At 37.8% G+C, this 25,203-nt stretch overlaps 1 protein-coding gene across 1 annotated transcript in view; it reads left to right on the forward strand.

The window, feature by feature from the left end:
- The window catches only part of DCDC1 (doublecortin domain containing 1), a 423,479-nt gene that overhangs the window by 32,129 nt on the left and 366,147 nt on the right, over positions 1-25,203 (forward strand). Inside the window, exon 5 of the mRNA XM_065944379.1 lies at positions 12,009-12,214. Within this exon, the coding sequence (XP_065800451.1) occupies positions 12,009-12,214 (206 nt within the window). The remainder of the gene's footprint in view (positions 1-12,008; positions 12,215-25,203) is intronic.

Genomic DNA, 25,203 nt, shown 5'->3' on the forward strand with positions numbered 1-25,203 from the left:
GAAAGCATATTAAAAAGAGAGACATTACTTTGCCAACAAAGGTTCATCTAGTCAAGGCTGTGGTTTTTCCAGTAGTCATGTATGAATATGAGAGTTGGACTATAAAGAAAGCTGAGTGCAGAAGAACTGATGCTTTTGAACTGTGGTGTTGGAGAAGACTCTTTGAGAATCCCTTGAACTGCAAGGAGATCCAACCAGTCCATCATAAATGAAATCAATCCTGAATATTCATTGGAAAGACTGATGCTGAAGCTGAAACTCCAATACTTTGGCCACCTGATGCAAAGAACTGACTCATTTCAAAAGACCTTGGTGCTGGGAAAGATTGAGGGTAGTTGGAGAAGGGGACAACAGAGGATGAGATGGTTGGTTGACATCACCGACTCAATGGACATGAATTTGAGTAAACTTCGGGAGTTGGTAATGGACAGGGAGGCCAGGCATGCTGCAGTCCCCGGGGTCGCAAAGAGTTGGACACAACTGAGTGACTAAACTAAACTGAACTAAACTGGCTGTCAGCCCTCACCACCTTTCTTCATATGAAGGCATAGGTCCCTGGAGTTGTGATGTTAAGAACATACACCTTTTGTTGCTAAATACAAGGGTTCCCTGATGCTCCAGTTAGCTCTCAGACAGGAGGCCCATGGCCCACGCTTTGAGATGTGATGATTCGGATCTTACCCCAACAGCTTTGTTTCGTAGGGAAATGTGTTTTGCCTTCACGTAAGGAAGATTTTTTCCAGTAGTTCCTTCTATCCGGAAGATTAGAACAGCTTGCTCTGGGGCGTGTGGAGCTTCTTTGCATTGTGCGGAAGCTCTGATCTGCATAAGCTTAGGCCTGCCCTCCTTCTCCAGCTCTGGCCCCTCAGTTTTCCGTGTCCTCCCAATGGTCCATCATATTGTTGCCTAACTCGGGATTTTCACCTGCACTGTTTTCTCTTCTTGGGGTCTGCTCTCCCTCTCTTGCCCACTCCAAGTATGCTTCAAGTCCGACCTCATATCCTTCCCCTGCAAAGCCTTTCTTGCTCCCCACAGGCTGTGGTGTCGCTGCTTCTCCAGGCCCCCTCAACACCCTGGGACATCTCTGACTAGGCACGTGCCGTAGTGTGTGTGGTTTTCCTGAAGAGCTCTGAGGTACCCCCGGTGCAGCCTCTCTAGCACGGAGCATGTGTTAGAGACTCAGTGGATGTATGTTGAGTGAGTAATTGAGTAAATGAAATGGGTAGGTAGATTCAATAATTTTTAAAGTTTCATGGGTTTTATAGTTCTGAACCAAGCAAAATAATTCACTAAGCTTCTGACTGTTCTGCTTCTTTGAGCTGTTCTCCATGATACATATTCTGGTTTCTGGGTAAGTTCAAGGAGGGACATGGTAATGAAAAAACTAATTAATTATGAGTATAAAAATGTAATATTTTCCCAATATTCAGAGAAAATATAAGTCAAGGTAATATCTACCTGAAAATATTACCTAATATCCAGCTAATGAAATAATAGTCGTGCTCTGATCTGACATGTTTGACAAATAGTCTCCAAATATTTATAAAGCATTTACTATAGGATTAAACACTATTTCGGGTGCTGTCTCTGCAGCAGGGAACAAATGCTTACATTGAAAATGTATGATCAGCTTTTTTTATTTCGTTAAACCTCCAGCAAGCATACTGTTTACAACATACTGGATAGTAGAGGTTGTTGTTGTTTAGTTGCTTAGTCATGTCCAACTCATTTGTGACCCCATAGACCATAACCCAACAGGCTCTTCCGTCCACGGATTTTCCTGACAAGAATACTGGAGTGGGTTGCCATTTCCTTTTCCAGGGGATAGGTCTTCCTGATCCAGGGATCAAACCTGCATCTTCTGCATTGGCAGGCTGATTCTTTACCAATGCACCACCTGGGAAGTCCACATACTAGAGGTACACAAATGAGAAAACATTTCTTACAATTGAAATGTTCAAAGTCTAACAGGGACACACATACAAAAGCAGAAGTTCAATAAAATGAGGGATACTCATTTTCAATAAGGTGAGGCTATGAAGCCTGAAGAATTAAAGGTGGTGGCACTGAGTTGAGAAGGAAAGAAGATGGAGAAGGAAAGTCATGATTAAAAGTTGGAATAAGAAAAGAGCATGGTATGTGCCTGTTGTTTATTCACGGCTCCCTGCACCTCTGCAGAGGAGTATTCTCTCAGACTCCTTTACTGCAATGGTTCTCAGCTAGAGAAAATTCTGTCTCCTAAAATTCTGTCTGCTAAATGTGAACATTTGGCAATGTCTGGAAACGTTTCTTGCTTGTCCCAATGGGGGCAGGTTCCAATGGCATCTAGTGAGTAGAGGCCAGTGTTAGTCACTCAGTTGTGTCTGACTCTGTGACCCCATGAACTGTAGCCTGTCAGGCTCCTCTGTCCATGGAAATCTCCAGGCAAGAATACTGGAGCAGGTAGCCATTCCCTTCTCCAGGGAATCTTCCCCACCCAGCGATTGAATCAAGGTCTCCTGCGTTGCAGGCTGATTCTTTACCGTCTGATTCAATGCAGGAGACACGGGATACAGATCTAGTTGCTTAATTTCTTCAGGTGTCATTTTCCTCATCTGTGAAATGAAGATGATAATATCTCTTTCTAAGGTTTAGAGGATAAAACCAGCTAGTGTTTATAAAGCACTTAACACATTGCTTTCCATAGGCTAAGTTCTTGGTGAAAATCATGAGGATAATAATAATATCAGCAATGTTTGCTGTATTTCATATTTATACAAAAGTGTCCTATCTGTATAAATTTCATTCATAAAATAAGTAAGGAGAAATACTATTTTTTTCATTTTTTCAGATAAGAAAACTAAGACAAATGAAATCGACTTATTTTGCAGTTACAGAGTTAGTAAGAGTCTAAGTTAAGGTTTGGATCCCCAGCGTTAGGCTTCAGACCCCATGCTCTTAATGCTTTGCAGCTTATCTAGTATATTATTAATGTGTTCTAGTCATCAGTATTATTTTATTAGGCTGCTTTACAGGTTGGTTTAAAAATTATTTATTCATATAAGATGTTTTTTGTATTTCCAATAGTGTTTCTCTGTTTATCAACAAGAATCTGGAAAGTTGGAGTACCTTTAAAAACAACTGTATATAATATATATTATAAAGGATAATTTCAAATTTATTTGAATATTTTCTTTATTATGTGGTCTTCCTAGATCTACCTAGAGTTCTTTCAGAAAACCTATTTGGAACTTCAGAAATGTTATCTTGAAATTTTTTTAGGCTGCCTATTTTTTGAAGCAAAGTATCCTTATGTGTTTTTAGGTAATAGAGTCATGAATATATTCCTTTTATTGGAATAAAAGATAGATTCATTCACTCATTCATTCAGTACTTAGCGAGCACCTTCTCCGCGCCTCAGGTAAGCAATGTATGTTTAGCTAGGAAGGCACAAAGTGTCAGTGTGGTGGGGTCAATTCAGTGGTAGATACCTTCACAAAGAGCAGGGTGTCCAAGCTGGAAAAGGCTTCCTAGAAGAGATGATCCCCAAGGGAAACTCGAGGAAAACATAAGCATTTACTGAAATATACTCTGAATTCATCCCAGTCTGTTCCACTTCTTCTAGACCTTCATTTGCCAAGCTGTTCTCCTTAACAGGTTTTCTTCTTTTCCTAAAAAATTGTATCCCATTGTGGTCATTAGTGAACATCAAGGTGGTATAAAAATCATATTTAAATCCATAATGGGGAGAGGTAGGGAATAAAGATGGTGAAGTGAAGTGAGTGAAGTCGCTCGGTCGTGTCCAACTCTTTGCAACCCCATGAACTGTAGCCCACCAGGCTCTTCCGTCCATGGGATTTTCCAGGCAAGAGTACTGGAGTGGGTTGCCATTTCCTTCTGCAGTAAAGATGGTAGGTACACACTAAAAGGCCATGAAGTTTATTTTGCATAATTAGTATGTTATGAAAAGGGCTTCCCTGGTGGCTCAGCAGTAAAGAATCTGCCTGCAATGCAGGAGATGCCAGTTTGATCCCTGGGTTGGAAAGATCCCCTGAAAGAGGAAATGGCAACTGACTCCAGTATTCTTGCTTGGGAAGTCCCACGGACAGAGGAGTCTGGCCGTCTACAGTCCATGGGGTTGCAAATGAGTCAGACACGACTTAGTGACTAAACAACAATACAGCAACAACAAACTATACCATGTGCAGTGAACTTGTATATACCCTAGAGCAACTAATAAGAAATGCAGGCTTGATACCTACCTTTCTAAAAGTTTAAGCATGGAAGCAGAAGTAGGATATATACTTTTAAGACATTTACATAATAATTCCACATGGTTTACACTCTTTATCTAACAGGTAGTATTGGCGTGTGGAAGGTTCTCAAACATTGTTGAATGGATGAATATGAGGGACAGGCTGCAAATGCTTAAAGGATTCAAGAGACTACAGGTCATTGCAAGCTGAAGTACTAAAGGAAGATGTTAAACTGGATGTTGAGAAGGACTTGAGTCTCAATAAGTGAAGGGCGATGGACTTAAAGATGAACTTGATATGCTCAAGGGATAATTAACAGATCAGCTTAAGTAAAACTGGTAAATTCGGATGGTGTCACATTGTTGGTAAACTCTTCTGTTAGTCTCCTTTCAAGAGAAGGGACTATGTCAGTTTCATATTCCTTGCACAGGGTCTGGGACATAAGATGGACACAATAAATGTTGACTGCTTGACCGACTGACAGTCAGACATACAGACTGGCTGACAGGTAGAAAACTTCAAAAGCTTAACTCCAGAACTTTTTTTCCGGCAATGGTAAAATTAATGACTAAGGAAACTTGACTATAATTGGAGTATAGAATGTCGGATGTAATGGAGGAGGATCAAATACAATTAGTAAACTCTTGCAGATGATAGGAGGGTGAGGGAGAAGTGGGCAAGTGGGTCTAGCTGGGACTGGAAAGGAAGAATTATTGATAAGAAATGACAGCTGAAAGGTAGGTTTCCTGCCTTTGACTCAGTCTGAGGTCAGGTGCCCTAGAAGCAGAGCCTGAGATGGGGAGTTTTGTACAAGGGACTCAGTGAGGGAGAACCGGTGGGTGAGACCTGTGAAGGAGTGAGGGAGGTGGCGGAGAGAAGAGGCAGCAGCTCAGCCAGCGCTGTGTGCTGCTGAAGTCCAGCCCCAGTGTGGAGTGGGACGCACGCTCCGAGCTGCCCCTCCCTGAAGCAAGGGGACTGTGTGCTGTGTCTCCTCAGTTCCTGGCTGTGGACTGTCCCCTGAGTAGGAGGGAAGAGCTTATCACCTCACAGGCATTTCCAGGCCAGGTGGCTGGTTCCTTCCAGCCAATGGCAGGTCCCAGCAGAAGGGTCAGCTCTGAGGTGTTGATGGCCAGGACTCACAGGTGGAGTCTGGGGACACTAGGCTGGTTAAGAGGAATCCGGGGGAACCACCAGTGTCTCCTACCCTCTGTCCCAGTCTGCTCTTCATAAGGGGCTCCGCTGAGGACCTTCCAGTGGCCATCACATCCAGAACGAAAGCCAAACCCCTTACCCTGGCCGACACCGTCTGCCCCTTTCTACCTGTTTGGCTTTATCCATTCACATTCTCTCCTTCTTCATTGTTCTTTCTCAACCGCACCCAGCTCATTCTCACCTCCGAGAGTTAGTGCTTGATTTTCTCTCCGCCCGGAATGCTCCTTCCCTGAGACTTTCATCACTAACTTCTCATCATTCAGGCTTCTCCACTCAGATGTTCCCTTCTCAGAAAGGCCATCCACTGCTGTCTCTTGCCAAGAGGCTGTGGTCTGTATAAACTCTTCTGTCCTATTCACAGCTGTCACTTGATGCCTTGAGAAGTGGACACCCAATATATATCATTGAATGAATAAGCGTTTGCTTCAGAGAAATGAAGAAGAGACAAGGGCTCAGTACCTCCCTGAGATAATGAAAAGCTGTGAAAACAGTGGAAGCATTGACAGAAATAAGAGATGTAAAGGGTGCATCAACTTGTACAAAAGGATGTAAAACTTTTTTTCAGACATTTTGATCTTGAGGACATTGTGGAAAATGCATGATAGAGACAGAACTGTGTAATGATTTGGGGTATAGGTTCTAGAACTGGATTCATATTCTAGCGCAACTACCTACAAGCTGCAAGATATTGGGCAAGTTACTTAATTTCTCAATACCTCAATTTTCTCACTTGTAAATGAGAATAATGATATTATAATGGTACTACAGTCCTTCTATTGAGTCGTTGAAAGGACTAGATAAGTTAAAATCCATAAGTCATATAAGAGACTAATGCAGCACCTACAGGACAAGAGTTAAGGGGGCCCTCACTTTGAGGGTTATGTGCTTGCCCCACCCTAAGCATGCTTTGTTAAATTTTGCATCTTTGGCCCTTCACTTGCCTCCCCAAAATCCTGTTCTGGTTGAAAGAATCAAAGAGAGAAATGGTTTGTTGGGAAGACTCTCTAAATCCAGTACTTGTCCCCCTTCCTGCATCTGGCCTTGGTGAGAATGGTTTCTTGCTATTACTGATCTCTTGGTTGTGTCACTGTCCTTTTGTTGCTTTGCAGTCTTTCCCATCACTTACATAACCAATTCCCTGCATTCTGTCCCTCTTCTCAAGTACTCTGAGTGGTTTCTGATTTCCTGGTTGGACTCTGATGGCTCAGTATATTCCAAAGCTACATACTAAACATGGAGTTTCAGGGACGCAGAAAGAGAAGCCAACATTTATGGGGTGATTTCAGTGTGTTAGGTACTTTTCCTTGTAAGATATTTAATCCTCATCAGGTGGTGGAGGGGTGCCCACTACATACTTTGTAGATGAGAAATCAAGAGATGCAAGGACGTGTAACTCATCTGGGGCTCCTAAGTAACAGAGCTGAGATTCAAACCTAGTTTAAAGGTTTATATCCTTTAAACATCTGGAGGGTCTCCACATTGTGGGTACATTCCTATCAAAGTACAGGAATTTATTTTATTTTTTTCCCAGTGAGAGAAGCTTTTTATTTTCAGAGAGGTAACTGGCCATTAATAGTTTCCTTCTTCCTCCTCCTGTGCCTCCCCTCCTTCTCACTTTCCTTCTCCTTTCTTTCTTTGTTTTGATGAAATTCACATAACATAAAATTAATCATTTAAAGTGAACAATCAGTGGCAATAGTACTGTCTAGTTCCAAAGCATTCCCATCATTCCAAAGTAAAACCCCTTATCCATTTGTTTCTCCCTACTATCTCCTCTTCTAGCCCCTGGCACACATCTGTTTGAATTCTGTTTCTGTGGAGTTACCTATTCTGGATAGTTCTTATAAATAGAATTATATGGTATATATCCTTTTTTCATTTTTATTATTAATTTTTGACTTTCATTTCTTTTTCTTTAATTAAAAAGATGTTATTGGAGTATAGTCGCTTTACACTGTTGTGTTAGTTTCTGCCATACAGCAAAGTGAATCAGCTATCCGTGTACATGTATCCCCCCTTTTCTGATGCTCCTTCCCATTTAGATCACCACAGAGCACTGAGTAGGGTTCCCTGTGCTGTACAACCGGTTCTCATTAGTTACCTGTTTTACACATAGTGTTGTATGAATGCCAATCCCAATCTCCTACTCCATTCCACTTCTCCTTCCCCCCTTTATAGCCATAGGTTCTCTACGTCTGTGTGTCTATTTATGCTTTGCAAATAAGTTCATCTGTACCATTTTTCTATATTTCACATATGTGTGTTAATATGCTATATTTGTTTTTCTCTTTTTGACTTACTTCACTTTGTATGATAGTCTCTAGGTCCATCCACATCTCTGCAAATGGCACAATTTCGTTTTCTATGGCTGAGATTCAAGGGATTAGATCTGGTGAACAGAGTGCCTGAAGAACTATGGACAGAGGTTCATAACATGGTGAAGGAGGCGGTGATCAAAATCTTCCCAAAGAAAATGAAATGCAAGAGGGCAAAGTGGTTATCTGAGAAGGCTTTACAAATAGCTGAAAAAAGAAGAAAAGCAAAAGGCAAGGGAGAAAGGGAAAGATATACCCAAATGAATGCATGAGAATAGCAAGAAGAGATAAGAAGACCTTCTTAAGTGAACGATGCAAAGAAATAGAGGAAAATAATAGAATGGGAAAGACTAGATTTCTCTTCAAGAAAATTAGAGATAACAAGGGAATATTTCATGTGAGGATGGGCAAGATAAAGGACAGAAATGGTAAGGACTTAACAGAAGCAAAAGAGATTAAGAAGAGGTGGCAAGAATACAAAGAAGGACTGTATAAAAATAGGTATTAATGACTCAAATAATAATGATGGATGGTCACTCACCTAGAGCCAGACATCATGAAGTGTAAAGCCAAGTGGACCTTAGGAAACATTATGATGAGCAAGGCTAATGGAGGTGGTGGAATTCCAGTTGAGCTATTTCAAGTCCTAATAGATGATGTTGTTAAAGTGCTACACTCAATATGTTAGCAAATTTGGAAAACTTAGCGGTAGCCACAGTACTGAAAAAGGTCAGTTTTCATCCCAATCCCAAAGAAGGGCAATGCAAGTTCAAACTATTGTACATTTGTGCTCAGTTCACATGCTTGCAAGGTAATGCTCAAAATCCTTCAAGCTAGGCTTCAACAATACATGAACTGAGAACTTCCAGAGGTCCAAACTGGACTTAGAAAAGGCAGAGGAACCAGAGATCAAATTACCAACATTCCTTGGATCACAGAAAACGCCAGAGGATTTCAGAAAAACATCTGCTTCATTGACTATACTAAAGCCTTTGACTGTGTGGATCACAACAAACTGTGGAAAATTCTTAGAGATGGGAATACCAGACCACCTTACCTGTTTCCTGAGAAACCTGTATGCAGGTCAAGAAACAACAGAACTGGACATGGAATGATAGACTGGTTCCAATTTGGGAAAGGAGTATGTCAAGGATGTATTTGGTCACTCTGCTCATTTAACTTGTATGCAGAGTACATTGTTCAAAATGCTGGGCTGAGATGAATCACAAGCTGGAATTAAGGTTGCCTGGAGAAATATCAACAGCCTCAAATATGCAGATGATACCACCCTAAAGTCAGAAAGTGAAGAGGAACTGAACAGTCTTCTGATGAAAGTGAAAGAACAAAGGGAAAAACTGGCTTAAAGCTCAGCATTCAAAAAACTAAGATCATGGCATCTGGTCTCATCACTTCATGGCAAATAGAAGTTGAAAAAGTTCAAGCAGTTACAAATTTTATTTTCTTGGGCTCCAAAATGAGTGCAGGTGGTGACTGCAGCCATGAAATTAAAAGATGCTTGCTCCTTGGAAGAAAAGATATGACAAACCTAGTCAGCGTATTACTAAGCAGAGACTTGACTGCCAACAGAGGTCCATATTGTCAAAGCTATGGTTTCTCCAGTAGTCATGTACAGATGTGAGAGTTGGACCATAAAGAAAGCCAAGTGCTGAAGAATTGATGCTTTTGAATTGTGGTGCTGAAGAACACTCTTGAGAGTCCCTTGGACTGCAAGAAGATCAAACTGGTCAGTTTTACAAGAAAATCAACCCTGAGTATTCATTGGAAGGATTGATGCTGAAGCTGAAACTCCAGTACTTTGGCCACCTGAAGCAAAGAGCCGACTCAGTAGAAAAGACCCCGATGCTGGACAAGATGGGGGCAGGAGAAGAGGGTGGCCGAGAATGAGATGGTTAGATAGTTATCACCGACTCAATGGATAGTGTTTGAGCAAACCGTGGGAGATCGTGAAGAAAAGGGAAACCTCACATGCTGCAGTTCATGGGTGCAGAGTTGGATAGGATTTAGCAACTAAACAACAGCATCAAAAGTATTCCCTTGTATATACATAGTACTTCTTCTTTATCCATTCCTCCCTTGGTGGACATCTAGGTTGCTTCCATGTCCTGGCTATTGTATATAGTGCTGCAATAAACGTTGGGGTGCATGTGTCTCTTTGAATTATGGTTTTCTCTGGATATATAACCAGGAGTGGGATGGTTGTGTCATATAGTAGTTCTATTTTAAGTTTTCTAAGGAACCTCCATACTGTTCTCCCTACTATCAATTTACATTCCCACCAATAGTATAGGAGGCTTCCCTTTTTTGCACACCCTTCCCAGCATTTATTATTTGTAGATTTTTTAATGATGGCCATTCTGACTGTTGTAAGATGATACTCGTTGTTTTGATTTGCATTTTTCCATAATTAGTGATGTTGAGCATCTTTTCATTATCCTCTTTAACTTAGCCTAATATTTTGTGGATCATCCACATTGTAGTATGTATCAGTATTTTATTCTTTTTATTGCTGAATAATATTCCTTCATATAAAAATACACACACACACACACACACACACACACACATATATACCACAATTTATTTTTCCATTTATCCATTGGTAGATATTTGGTTTATATCTTTTAACTGCTGTGAATATGTTCATGCTGCTATGAACATACATGTGCATGCATACATTTATTTGACCACCTGTTTTCAATTCTTTCAGGCATGTATGACCTCATTAACTTCTACTTATTTTTCTAATTCTAGTTCCTATCTATTTAAGATTGTTTAGTTGCTAAGTCGTGTCCAAGTCTTTGCCGTCCATGGACTGTAGCCCACCAGGCTCCTCTGTCCTTGGGATTCTCCAGGCAAGAATACTGGAGTGGGTTGCCATTTTCTTCTCCAATTTAATATTACAAAGTGATAAAATATGTCGTTAATTTCTGTAAAGTTTTTTCTCTTCTTGAAATCTTAATCATATTCATAATCTACTAGTTTTAATTTATTCTCTAAGGTTTGCTTTTATTTCTGCTCACTGTAAATGTGTGTACATGTATGTATGTGTGAGTCTGTATATGTTGGTGGGGAGAGAGAGGAAGAGAGAAAGTTGTTCGAACATTTAATATAGCCATTTTGGGGCCTAAAGGTTGTTTAAAACCACTGGCTCATGTTTCATATCAATACTAGCAGATTTTATATAAAGTCACATTTCTAAGTTCAAAAGGTCATGCTTCTTTCAAGGTAAATGCTAATAGCAAAGAGTTATTTGGAAATTTGGGTAAATAAATAAATGCAACTACTTTCAGTTATATGCAAATAAAATTTTGTTTCTCTTATTAAGGCAGATAAGCAGATGAGGGAGGAATCATTGTATTTTTGTAATTTGTGTGAACAGAAAATATAATCTAAAATAAATTGAATGCACAAATAAAATAAACAACTCAGGTGCAAATTACTTATTTGTGAAATGAAACCTTTTGAAAAGAGAGGAATGCTGACAGCAACTTAGTATGCAATATACTGCACTTCTATTCTTACCCCTACATTTTCAAAGTCATACATAGTAATTTAGTTGCACTCCCATTAATATTAGTGGGAGTTTTGAAACCTATATTCATGTACACATCTTTGAAAATGTATGGGTCAAAATAAATTGTTAATGAAAAACTGGGTTTCATTTTTAGTGAAATAGTTTCAATCTCTTACCAGAGATGTCCTAGAAGGCACCTTCATTCTAGTCACAAGAGAAGAATTATGTGTAAGGCTACTACTTGGAGGTTGTCTTCTTTAAAGCAACATGGTTAATAATCGTATTGAAGAGGAAAAAGGTGTCTTCCCACCCTTAAAGAACACAAAAGTTCAGGACCCATGTTGTTTAATAGTAAGCAAAGGATCTTAGACCCTTTCAATGGACGCTTTCAGCTCAGTGCACGTGACCAGTGATAGAGGCATGCTAAGGTGAATTTTAATTAGGACTAAATTGTGGTATTACTCTTTCATACCCTGAACATCTGTTCCCTTCAGAAATGATGATTTATGCAGGCTATCAGAGCAGACAGCTTGCTACAGCTTATGTCACGGTTAGTGGGAAGCTGGTGGTAGCATTTTAGGAAACCAGCATCTAAATGGAGAGTGGCCGGTGTATTCAATATAGGTAATAGGGGGAGGGGAAGTGTGATGTGTCCATTTTTAATTTCGAAGCCAAATATTGACTTGACTTTAAAAAAAAAATCTCTTCTAGACCATCTGTTGTTAATGAAGAAAGTAACTTGGACAATGAATGGGCTGATGCTTCCTACTGATGTCAAAAGACGGAAAACCAAGCCTGTTCTTTCTGTTAGAATGCAGAAACTTATTGAGAAGACCTCAGCCCGAATTCTGCTCTTTAAGAATGGCATGGGGCAGGATGGGCATGAGATTACAGTGGGAAAGGAAACAATGAAAAAGGTAATCTTGTATTAAATATTGAGGTAAAAATTAAATTTCAAAGTTTTTATGGCTCTTGAAATGTGTTTTTTCCTTCTGTATATCACTGTCAACTAATAAACTGAAATATTAAGGAGTCATTATATAGAATGCAAAAATTCAGCTGTTTAGAAGTATGTTTATTGCACTAACAACATAACTTACTTAAATAAAGCAACAGCATTTCAGGAAATAATTTGGCCAATGTACTCGGCCATTTCCTTAGGTAAAAGTTATGTTTACACTTGAGGAAACATCCCAGTTGGTTATAATACTTTACAGGGTATTTAGGTTGAAGTCAATTTAACTAGCGTCAAAGCTCAAAGCTACTCCTTTTCATTTAGAAGAGTAGTTAAAACCTAGAAACCCCTCTACTTTTCAGAGTAATCAGTGACATCTGAAATAGCAAGGATTCAGTTTAAAAGTATCCATATGCATTTTAAAAAGTAAATCTGGATAGGACTAAGAAAAATCATGTGACAATTCACCAAACTTTAAGAAATAAATTTTAAAGTATTGTCATATAAATGTATTTTTTTAAAGAAGGTTCTTGTACTTCCCAGGTCTTTGATATTAAAAATACAGAGAAACTAATGGGAATTTGGGGGTCAGGGGGAGACTTTTCATCCAGGTAAGAATTTTTCAGTGAATCTTAAAGTAGCTTGATAATAATAACAATAATAAAAGCAATGAAAATGTATTAAATATGGATTAGAGAGACAGTGAAACATAACCAAACTATTTAGATTTTAATCCTAGCTTTGTCATTCACTATCTGTAAGGCCTTTTATAACTTACTTTGAGTTTCAATTTCTTTATCTGAAAACTAGTGATAGTAATATGCCTATCTGATAAAACTGATGTTAGTGTTCAATGTGGTAGTATGTGTGGAGTACAATGCCTGGCACCCAGAAAGTTCCCGTTAAATTCTTATCTTGCTATTCTCTTTTTCTGTTTTGCACATAGGGTTATCATTACCATCTTTCTAAATTCCATATATGTGCGTTAGTACACTGCATTGGTCTTTATCTTCCTGGCTTACTTCACGCTGTATGAGGGTTATTCTCTTTGTGCTTGTGCTTAGTCGCTTGTTTGCCTCTGACTCTGCGACCCCAACGGGCTGGAGCTCCTGCCCGGCTCCTCTGTCTGTGGGGATTCTCCAGGCAAGAGTACTGGAGTGGTTGCCATGCTGTCCTCCAGGGGACCTTCCCAACCTAGGAATCAAACCTGTGTCTCCTGCATTGCAGGCAGATTCTTTACGGTCTGAGCCACCAGGGAAGTCCAAGAATGCTGCAGTGGGTGGCCTATCCCTTCTCCAGGGGATCTTCCTGACCCAGGAGTTGAACCGGGGTCTTATGCACTGGAAGCGGATTCTTTACCAGCTGAGCTACCAGGAAAGCCCATTCTTCTCTTTAGGGCTCATAAATGCACATCTAATAGAATTTATTTTTCTTATTAATGGGAAACATTGTGAAATGAAGATAGCTATAAATCATTTTGTTATACCAGAATATTTTCAAAATGAATATTGCTAGAAACAGGTGAATAGTTGACTAGATATTGGAAATTTTTATTATTGAAATATCTATTTCTTCATCTACTTATTTTTATAGTTGTTTAATAACTACATCTGGGTAAGAATATTTACTAAGGAACTGGGAAACTGGATTTTATTTCCTTATCTGCAGATTTGGATTATAAGTGAAATAAGGGATGTTACACACCAGAGCAAATTGCTAAGGCAAGTTGTAACATCTTCCCTGGAGATTTTGAAAAATAGAGAATGCGGACATCTCTTGGATTGTTCAAATGTAGTCATTCCTGGTGATGGAAGCTAGATTAGATAACCTCTTGAGTTCAGTTCAATCTCTGTAATTCTATGCCTCAGTGGTAAAATTGGGCTAATAGTCACTCTTTCAGATTACATGTTCTTAGATGAAAGGTTGAGTATAAAACAAAAATGTCACTGCTATTTTGCTTTTTGACTTGAGAGGTCAATTTATTTAAAACTGGATGTTCAAAGACTTCTTTTATTTATTTTTTTTTTTCAGTTTGTAAAATTTAGAGAACTTTCACAATTTTTATAAAAGTCAGAACATGATTCAGTAATAAATGTATTTGTAAACATTTGTCTCAGTATTACTTTTAAGAATTCAGTAAGAGAGAGAAGTCAGTTAAATACTGGTGTTGGGTGTTGATAGAGCTTTTTGGAGGGGAAAATAAGGCTAGCTAATTTTTTTTAATAAAGTTTAAATTTTGAAAGCTTTGTTGATAATCACAGGGCAATGCCCATTTATCAATTAAATACCAGATCAACAGTAGGACTAAAAAGGTGGTATAGTCATAGGAAAAATGTAAATTATTTTTTCTTTTATGATAAAATATTAGGAATATCAGGGACTAATGGCTATTTTTAGATTATTGCTAAGTAATATAAAACTGAAGTAAAAAGTAAAGGACTCTAATATGGTGAAGGTTACTGCAGTGAAATAAGGAGGGAATTATATAAGATGGGTAATAAGATAAGCTAGTTGGAGCTTAAAAGTCCTCTCTGATACTCAGAATGGAATCAAAGAGAAATAACTGTATTTCAGTAATAGATACATAATCAAAATGAAGGTTAAAAGGTTAACTAATTAAGAAGTTTCAGTGAGGGCAAAAGTGATACCATTCTTCTCTATACTCTAGAATATCAGAATGATGGTCCTTCTCCTTGAAATTGGAATCAAGTGGTTTTAGAATTACTTTGTATGATTTTAGTAATCACACAGCACCCACTACTATGGGCATTGGCTAAACATTATCCATGTGTTGAAAAAGATATTAGGAAAAATTTGTGGGCACAAGTGCAAAGTAAATGGAAAATGAAAACTACTTTAGATATATAGCTTTTTGAGGTTAGCATTGTGGTAGATAAGTTTTATTTTCCCTCAGTTACCTCCTGGAATCTTTTTCAGAGAAGTAGTAGTAAGCTGTGTGAATTATTGTATTACGCAGGACACGTGATCAGTCATGTCTAACTCTTTACGACCCTGTGGACTATAGCCCACCAGGCTCCTCTGTCCATGGGATTGTCCTGGCAAGAATACTGAAGTGGGTTGCCATTTCCCCCTCCAGGGGATCTTCCTGACCCAGGGATTGAATCCATGTCTCCTGCCTCTCCTGCATTTAGCAAGTGGATTCTTTATTACTGAGCCACCTGGATAGCATCTCCTTTATGAGACATCTTTATTTTTTTCCTCAGCAGTTAGTAATTATATTTTATTTATTTGTTTTTTGCTAGCTTTCTGTGTACTATCACTAATGGCATGAGATTACAGTGGTGGAAATGATGAAAAAGATAATGAAATCAATGAAGGAATGGAAAAAACCCATGTTATCTCTCTCCAGTTTGACCTGGTTATTCCCTATAACCACCCTGGTCCCTTCACCATCAACCTGGAGATTATCTTTTTCTGTCTCCTTTCTAGGATGCCTCTCTCCTAGTCCCGCCTCTATCTTACTTTACTCTATTGTGCACATAAGGCTAGTGACTTTCTGAGAAAACCTCCACCAGAATCATCTGGTCTGTATGTTACAAATTCAGACTTCTGGGCCCCACTCCAAGCCTATTAAGAATCTCTTGAGCTTGGGAATCTGAATTTCAACAAATGTCTCCAGATGTTGCCTAGTCCCACTAAAATTTAAGAACTCTTGTTCTCTGGTGTTATAAAACCTCAAACTTACAAATTGATGGAAATTTTCACAATCTTCTGTTTGTTCTGTATTTCCATTTCTCATGCGGTATAAGAGAAAGATAAGTTGTGTGACAGAAAACAGTTTATGGGAAATTAGGTCACTAGTTGCTATGAGAACTAGTACAAGGAGTTCAGAAATCATGAAAAGGAAAATGTCAACAAGTTAGCAAGATGGGAGTAGTATATGTATAGTAAGTCTGACTTAGAAAAAAGTAAATATTCCCTTAATATTTGTATGTATACATATTTCATTGCAGTGATTTTTCCCTGTTACTACTGAAAGATCACATAAGTAATGAGGGAATTACTCACATATGACAGTCAGGATAGAAATAAATAATAGACTTTATCAAATGCCTTTAAGTCAGAGGAAAATTTAAACTACAATATTTACCATTTGTTAGTTTGAAAAATAGCTAAATAAACAGCAACAACAAAAAAACATTAAGAAGTTTAAGAAAGAACCTTGGGACTTCCCTGTTGATCCAGTAGCTAAGAATCCTCACTCTCAATGCAGAGGGTGTGGGTTCGATCCCTGGTCAGGAACTAGATCCCATGTGCTGCAACTAAGGGTGTAAGTACCACAGCGAAAGATCCTGCATGCTGCAGCTAAGATTTGGTACAGCCAAATAATAAAATAAATAAATAAAATATTTTTTAAAAAGAGAGGTCCATTTGAAATATAAATTGATGCAAACATCATGGAAAACAGTATGGATGTTTGTTTAAAAACTAGAAATAGAGCTACCGTATTATCTAACAGTCCCGTTCCTGGACATATATCCAGAAAAGACAAAAATTCTTAATTTGAAATGATACATGCACCTCAGCATACCTATCAGCACTACTTACAGCAGCCAAGATATGGAAACAACTCAAGTGCCCGTCACCAGATTTGGTTTAAGAAGATGTGGTATATTTATATAATGGAATATTACTCAGCCATGAAAAGAATGAAATATTGCCATTTGCAGTGACATAGATGGACCTAGATAATAGCATAATAAGTGAAATCAGAGGAAGATAAGTTTTATTACATATGGTATCACTTATATGTGGAATCTAAAAAATAACACAAATGAATCTGTATACAAACAGAAACAGGTTCACAGATGTAGAAAAAACTGTGATTACCACAGTGGAAAGGGAGATTGGGAGGGATAAATTAGGAGTCGGGGATTAACAGTTACAAACAAATGTACAAAAAACAGGTAAACAGCAAGGATTTACTATGTAGCACAGGGAACTGTACTTAGTATCTTATAACAACCTATAATGGAAAATAATCTGAAAATATATATGTAACTGAATCATTTTCCTACATACCTGGAACTGATACAATATTGTAAACCAAGTATACTTCAATTAAAGAAAAATAGGAAAGGCCCAATTTAGTTTAAAAAAAAAATACAACATACAAAATTCCACAGCATGACTGTGGAATGTTCACACACAAATCAGTAGCTATAACAGCAGAGATTTTCCACGCAGTGTGAATTAAAGAATTTAGAGAACATTTTAAGAGATTCAAAAGGTAGCACCTGGAGTAACAAAATTTGATTAAGGATGTTCAACATGGATTCCGACAGGGGAGGTCATGCATAATTATTTATGTTGGAAGTTCTTTAAAGAGCTTTTTATGATATATGAGCAAAAGCCTATTGATACTATTATTGCTTTAAAAATTAGTCTATTGTTCATATCAGGGTTTAATATCACATTAAAAAATATGAAAGCAGATTTTTTAAAAATATAGAAATTGATAATACAGTTTACTCTCAAGAGGCCATGGACTGCCAGTTGTCTGCTATTTATGTAGTATGAATTTTAGGGTTATACAATTAATATATTATTTCAGAATATTTTAAGTGATTACTTGGCAGCCAGAATTTTTTTTGCATGAAATCATAAGGAGAGAGGTGGATTTCCTTAGCTAAAATAAAAACAAGTGAGAACTTTCAGTATAAAGATTTATTTATGTTACAGATGGTAATTAAGGACAGTCTTTAACTTTATGCTTTAACTCCCCTAAACAGTTAAAACATAAACGTGATATTAAATCTGAAAAGATAAATTTATTTTTGTTTTTTATTAAAACTGTCATGGTTTCTAACATTTTTTATCTTGATACATTTAAATTTCTAAGAACATATAATAATAATGATTAAATTGAAGCATTTATTAAATTAGTTTTTCATATATATCTTATCATTAAAGTATCTTTGTTGAAGCTTAATTTCTGGACACTACAATTACAGAATTTTATGAAATAATACAATTTTATCTAATAATCTAACTGTTGGACTATTAGAAAAATTGCAAACTTAGAAAATGATGACTTAGCAAAGTTAATTGCCATAACCAAAGTGGATTAACTGGAATAGCTAGGACTAGAATCCATTTTCGGACTTGAAGAACATTTTTTTTTTTTGTTATGTGAAACTGCCACAAATATACTCTTTGTCCCATTTTAATTCCTGTGTGTTCTCACCTAAAAATGAGCTGTGTGCCATGTGCGCTAATTCGCTTCAGTCATGTCCGACTCTGCGACCCAGTGGACCATAGCCTGCCAGGCTCCTCTGTCCGTGGGCTTCTCCAGGCAGGAATACTGGAGTGGGTTGCCAAACCCGCCTCCAGGGGATCTTTCTGACCCAGGGATCGAGCCCGTGTCGCTTTTGTCTCCTGCATTGGCAGGTGGGTTCTTTACCACTAGTGCTGCCTAGGAAAATGAGTTAACCATTAACAACATTTGAGACATCTGTTTCCAGTCATAACAGAAAAGCTAGTATCAGACTAGCCATCCCATTTAAAATAACTGAAAACTGCACAAAATATACAGGACAGCTATGTTTAAACATTAGACAACTGAAAGCTCCAGACTATCATGCCTGAGAGAATAGGAAAAATCAAAGGGTGTCTTACAATTTACCTTATCTTTATACCTAGAGGCAATTTTTGGACTTGGTCGAGGGAGAGAGAATCCAAGGAAAGCACAGTGGTCTCCACAAGACATCAAAGTTCTGGGAGGCTGAAATGGCTGGAATCTATCATGAAATGCCACAGATGAAGGACTTATTTAGAGAAAAGTTCCCAAATTTTGCCCAGGGTCCCCCCTGTATCTTGGCTAAACACTAAGTTACTCATGGACAAAGTAACTCCACAAGGCCTGGCACAAGCATGTACCAGGGAAAGAAAAACGAATGGAGATGTAAAAAGGAGACAGCTATGGCAGTACGTGCAGGCTCGGGAGACATTCCTATTTTGATCAGTCGGAGGGAAGGAAGTTTACTGAACTTGTAGGGGGTTCATGAAGAGACCAGAAAAGTTAATCGTGGATCCAAAAAGATCAATAAAAGCTTAGGAAATGCAGAAGAGTTGGAAGGTCAACTTTTGAAGTCTTGTACTACCTGATTTCAACATTTATTATAAAACTAAAATAATCAAGACAGAATGCAGTTGGCATCAGGATACATATAAAGGTCAATGAAAGAAAGTAGAAATTTCAGAAATTGACCCACACATATAATAGCAAATTAATCTTGATAATTCAGTGAGGAAAAGGCAGTATTTTTTTTGACAAATATTGCTGAAAATTAGATATTTGTATAATAAGAAATTACTCCAATCCATACTTCATCAAAGAGTAAAACTAAAAACTCCCAGAAGAGACATTTTTTCTTTTTTACGGCCTTGAGGTAGGCAAAGATTTCTTAGCTAGGCTAAAAACTCTGAACTAAAACAAAGTGAAACAAAAAGTATTAAATCTACTTTATCCAAAATTTTAAACCTTCTGCCCTTCTAAAAACAACAGCAGAAGTGAAAAATCTAGCCACAGACTGGAGAGAAAATATTCAGAAAACACACATCTGACAAACAGTGTGCACTCAGTGTGTGTGTGTGTGTGTGTGTGTGTGTGTGTATAAATCTCTGCTAATAGTAAGAAGGCAAACAGCTCAATAGAAAAGATCAAAAGATTTGAACATTACTAAAAGGACCTAGAAATAAATTATAGCACGTGAAAAGATGCTCAATGTTATTAATCATCAAAGAAATGCTAATTAAATCCACAGTGAGTTACCACTGCACACATGTTAGAATCAGTCAGTTCAGTTGCTCAGTCATGTCCGACTCTGTGCAACCCCATGGACTGCAGCATGCCAGGCTTCGCTGTACATCACCAACTCCTGAAACTTACTCATACTCATATCCATTGAGTCGGTGATGCCATCCAACCATCGCATCCTCTGTCATATCCTTGTCCTCCCGCCTTCAATCTTTCCCAGCATCAGGGTCTTTTCAAATGAGTCAGTTCTTCACATCAGTTAGCCAAAGTATTGGAGTTTCAACTTTAGCATCAGTCCTTCCAGTGAATATTCAAGACTGATTTCTTTTAGGATGGACTGGTTGGATCTCCTTGCAGTCCAAGGGACTCTCAAGAATCTTCTCCAACACCACAGTTCAAAAGCATCAATTCTTCGGTGCTCAGCTTTCTTTATGGTCCAACTCTCACATCCATTCATGACTATTGGAAAAACCATAGCTTTGACTAGAGGGACTTTTGATGGCAAAGTAACAATTAAAAAGTAACATATTAAAAGCTTTTTAATATGCTGTCTAGGTTGATCATAACTTTTCTTCCAAGGAGCAACCATCTTTTAGTTTCATGGCTTCAGTCACCATCTGCAGTGATTTGGGGAGTCCCCCAAAATAAAATCTGTCATTGTTTCCATTGTTTCCCCATCTGTTTGCCATGAAATGATGGGACCGGATGCCATGATCTTAGTTTTCTGAATGTTGAGCTTTAAGCCAGCTTTTTCACTGTCCTCTTTCACTTTCATCAAGAGGCTTTTTAGTCCTTCTTTGCTTTCTTCCATAAAAGTGGTGTCATCTGTATATCTGAGGTTATTGACATTTCTCCCAGCAATCTTGATTCCAGCTTGTGCTTCATCCAGTCCTACATTTCTCATGATGTACTCTGCATATAAGTTAAATAAGCAGGGTGACAATATACAGCCTTGACGTACTCCTTTCCTGATATGGAACCATTCTGTTGTTCCATGTCCAGTTCTAACTGTTGCTTCTTGACCTGCATACAGATTTCTCAGGAGACAGGTCAGGTGGTCTGGTATTCCCATCTCTTGAAGAATTTTCCACAGTTTGTGATCCACACAGTCAAAGGCTTTGGCATAGTCAATAAAGCAGAAGTAGATGTTTTTCTGGAAGTCTGTTACTTTTTTTGATGATCCAACAGATATTAGCAATTTGATCTCTGGTTTCTCTGTCTTTTCTATTCAGCTTGTTAGAATGGGTAGAATTAAATAGACTGACAATACTGAGTTGATAAAAATCTGAAGTAACTGGAAATCTCACAGATGACTGATGAGAATGCCAAATGATGCAACCACTTTTAGATATTAATACTTAATAAGAACAGGAAGTAAATAATAGGTGCAAATTCAGCCAATTTCCTGGCATCTTCAGATTAAAAAAATGGTTATAATATTTTTTATAAGTCATTGCAAAATATTTGTCTTAGATAGTCTTACCAAGTACATTTTATTACGTGTTAATTCATTGAAAATTTGTAATGTATTTGACAGCCTTTCAGTTAGCAAAAGAAGTATAATAACTGATTCCCTTTCTCCAAATATTTATGATAAATTGTAGTTCTCTTCTACTGAACAAGTATAGTTAATTTCCAGAGGTGAAATATTTTTAGTAAATTAGTGAATTAACTTCACAGTTATCTATTCATTTTCACAGCTTGCTAAATTTCTTCTTAAATTTTTCTCTGGGTTCTTAAATAGTTTGCTTCTTAGGTTTATATAGTGATTACTGTTGCAATCTATTTGCCATGCTAATAATACTGAGTTGGCTGAAACAATATTTCTCATTTGAGGAGATTGAGTCAATTGTTTTTTTTTTTTTTTTTCTATTGGTTAGGATGACTTTAGCTGCAAATAGTAGAAGATACTGACTCAAACAGATTTAATCATAAAAGAAGCAAGAAATCCAGACATAGGGCGTCTTCACGCATAGTACGACAGGATTCCAGTTATGTTCTCTATAGTTTTCTGGATTTTGTTTTCTTTCATATATTGTTAACAAGATGGCCACTACACAGACTGGTGTAAATTTGTCTAGAGGCAGAAAAGGATCATCCCTTCACTATGAGTGAAAAAAGTCTTTCCCAGAAGCCCCTTCTTGTGTCACATTGGCTAGAAATAGATTGTGTCTATCCCCAGATCATTCACTGGGAGGGAGCATGGGATCCCCATAATTGACTTATACCAGTCAAGATAATCAGAGCGTTCCTCGAGTCAAAAGGAGAAAGAGTGAACCCTTAATCAAAATCAGGACAGCAAAATGAGGTGGAGAATGAATATTGGGTAGGCAACTCAGAGTATTACTTCAAATGTGAAGAGGTTTTCTAATTTATTTTCTAAGGAGAGTGTAAGTTCAGTGCTCTGATACTAAAAAGAATTAGTTTTATTTGAAATATTTTTTTCTGGAATTACACATACTTTAGTTACAGCATAATTTTATAACATTGATCAGAAATTTTATTTGCTACTTTTATCAGACTTTTAATAACAATGTAAAATATATGATGAAATGATTTTAAATTAGACATATATTAGCTTTCACTAATTCATTAATTTGTGATATTTTTATGAATAAACCTGCCAAGCATCTGGATTTAAGGTTGCGAAAAACCGTGATCTTGTCCTCAAGGAGCTTTTAAGTCTAGTGATGGAAAAGGTGTTTATAAAATGATCAAATTATTGAACATGAAATAGGTGGCATAGGGAGGTCTTCTGAGAAGAGATAAACAGGACTTCTTTGGATGCACAAGGAGGAGACTGAGGATGATAACCTTTTAAGCAGAGAGCACAGCATATGAAAAGATTCCATGACAGAGTGAGCAGGATGGATCCCATGGATTAAAAGGTTAGCTTATGAGGGAGAGAGTAGCCTTTAGGAAAGGTTACAGATTTTTGCCTTCTCCTCGAAAGAACTGTGAGAAGTCTATATAAACGTTTTAGTTAGGAGTGGAAGAAAGGGTACCAGATTTATTTTTGGAGAGATTACTTTGGTGCTCCGTGGAGGACAGATTGAGTGGGCTAGGGAGACGCAGGGAATTCTCTAAGCATTGCCAGAGTCCTAGTGACAGATGATAATAGCCTAGATCGGGAGTGGAAATGGATAAGATTTTTAGAAGATAAAATCAACAGGCCCTGGCAATAGCTTGGCTACATGGTGTGAAGGGAAGTGAGATGTTAAAGGTATCAAGGATAATTTTGCAGTTTCTGGTTTGCATACCCAGATAGAAGGAGTTATCTTTCCCTATGCTTGGAAGAAGACGAGGCTTAAAGCAGAAGAGATAGGATTCAGTCTTGGACATGTTGATTTTGAGGGATCTTTGATCTGTTTGAGTGAGAGAATGAATAAGTATTTGATCTGAAGCTCAGAGAATTTCAGGGGTAGGCATACCGACTTGGAAGTTGTATAGATGGAAAATCAGTGTATAGATGGAAAATGAAACACTGGAGCACTAATTAGATTACCATAAGAGAGAATTTAGTGTGAAGCAGGAAGAAGGCTAGGACTACCTTCAAGAACTCCAATTAATGAAAAAGGAGGATGAGCCTATAAAGAGAAAAAAAAAGGCAGGAGAAGAATAGTGGATTATCATATTTCAGAATTCAGGGGAAAGGGAGATTTAAAGAAAGGGGAAGTAACTCAAATACTATTCAAAGATTGAAATAAATGAGCATTAAGAAAATATCCTTTAGATTCGTCAATGTGGTAGTCATTGTAAATCTTTGTGACTTGTTTGTTTTGTTTGTTCAGTAAGAAGGTTGGGAAGAAATTATCAAGAAATAACATTGTAAGTAACATCACTTCACCAATTTGAGATTGTGTGAAGTGAGGGACTAAAATCCCAGCATTTGAGAGGGCTCTGAGAAACTGAGAGAACTCAGAGGAAAGCTTGTTTTCTTTTAAAGGAGATTGGTGAAGTGATTGGTAAAGTGATTGGCCTCCAACTAATAAAATAATATTTTAAAAAAAAAAAAAAAAAAAAAAAAAAAATAAAGGAGATTGGTGGTCTAGTCACTTTTGTTGATTGTGGGGAGAGTTTTCAGAGTGCATAATGCAGAGGTCTTAGAAATGGATGAAGGAGCTAAGGATAATGTATAAAGAAGAATAGATAGAACCTTAAGTGAATGATAATGCAGTAGACTGAGAGGAGGAATACTTTTTCTGTGAAGGGGCTGACAGCAAATATTCTTCATTTTCTATACCGTAAAGTCTCCGTTGCAACCACTCAAGTCTGATACTTAGGGTGCAACCAGCCATAGAAAATCTATAAATGAACACTGTGGCTGTTTTCCAGGAAAACTTTGTTTGTGGGCACTGAAATATGAATTTCATATACTATGATATACTACTGAAGTGTGACAAAATGTTTTCCTTCTTTTGATTATTTTTTAACAATTAAAAGCATGCAAAGTCTTCTCAGTCCACAAGCCATATAGAAACAGACTGTGGCCAGGACTGGCCCATGGTGTGTGTAGGGACCTGACCCCTGCTCTAGAGGCTCTTTTGAAGGAGGTGTTTGTAGAGGGCTGAATCTGGCCTCCATTTCTGGGCAGTGGCTCATAAAAAGCTGTTAAGATTCTTCATCTTTGAGGAAGTCAGTAGTGTTGGATCTGATGGCTTGTAGACTCAGCTCACGTGGCCCAGGGTTATTTTGAGCTAAGCACGCTCTCTCACCTTTTGGGTAGTACTGAACCAAACTCAGAGACTTTAGACTGTGAAACCATACCACCTCTACGGTAGCCATTCTAAAGCTGCAAACTGCACCCGATATGCCTGGACGTGGAGGTGACTCCCCAAACTACAAACAAATGGACTCAACTAAGAAGAGTTTGTAGAAAATCTCTTACCGTGTGCTTGTCAAGAGGAGTCTAGTTTTACAGTATAATGGTTTTTAGATTTTAGTATCAGAAGAGTTGTCTACTGCCTAAGCTATAAGACATTATCAAAAAAGTAATATTTTAATAAGCTTAACGCTACAGATTAGTGGAAGTGGTATTTTAATTAACCTTAAGATTACAGCAAGCTAGCACTGTTAAATATTTTAAATTACAAGAATGACCTTACAAATAGGGGCTTCCTTTTAGGACTTTTGACAGAAATTTATATTGATACTAATTTACACCACTCTTA

Source organism: Muntiacus reevesi, chromosome 9 (assembly GCF_963930625.1).
Source record: "Muntiacus reevesi chromosome 9, mMunRee1.1, whole genome shotgun sequence".
In the NCBI taxonomy this organism is placed as follows: domain Eukaryota; kingdom Metazoa; phylum Chordata; class Mammalia; order Artiodactyla; family Cervidae; genus Muntiacus; species Muntiacus reevesi.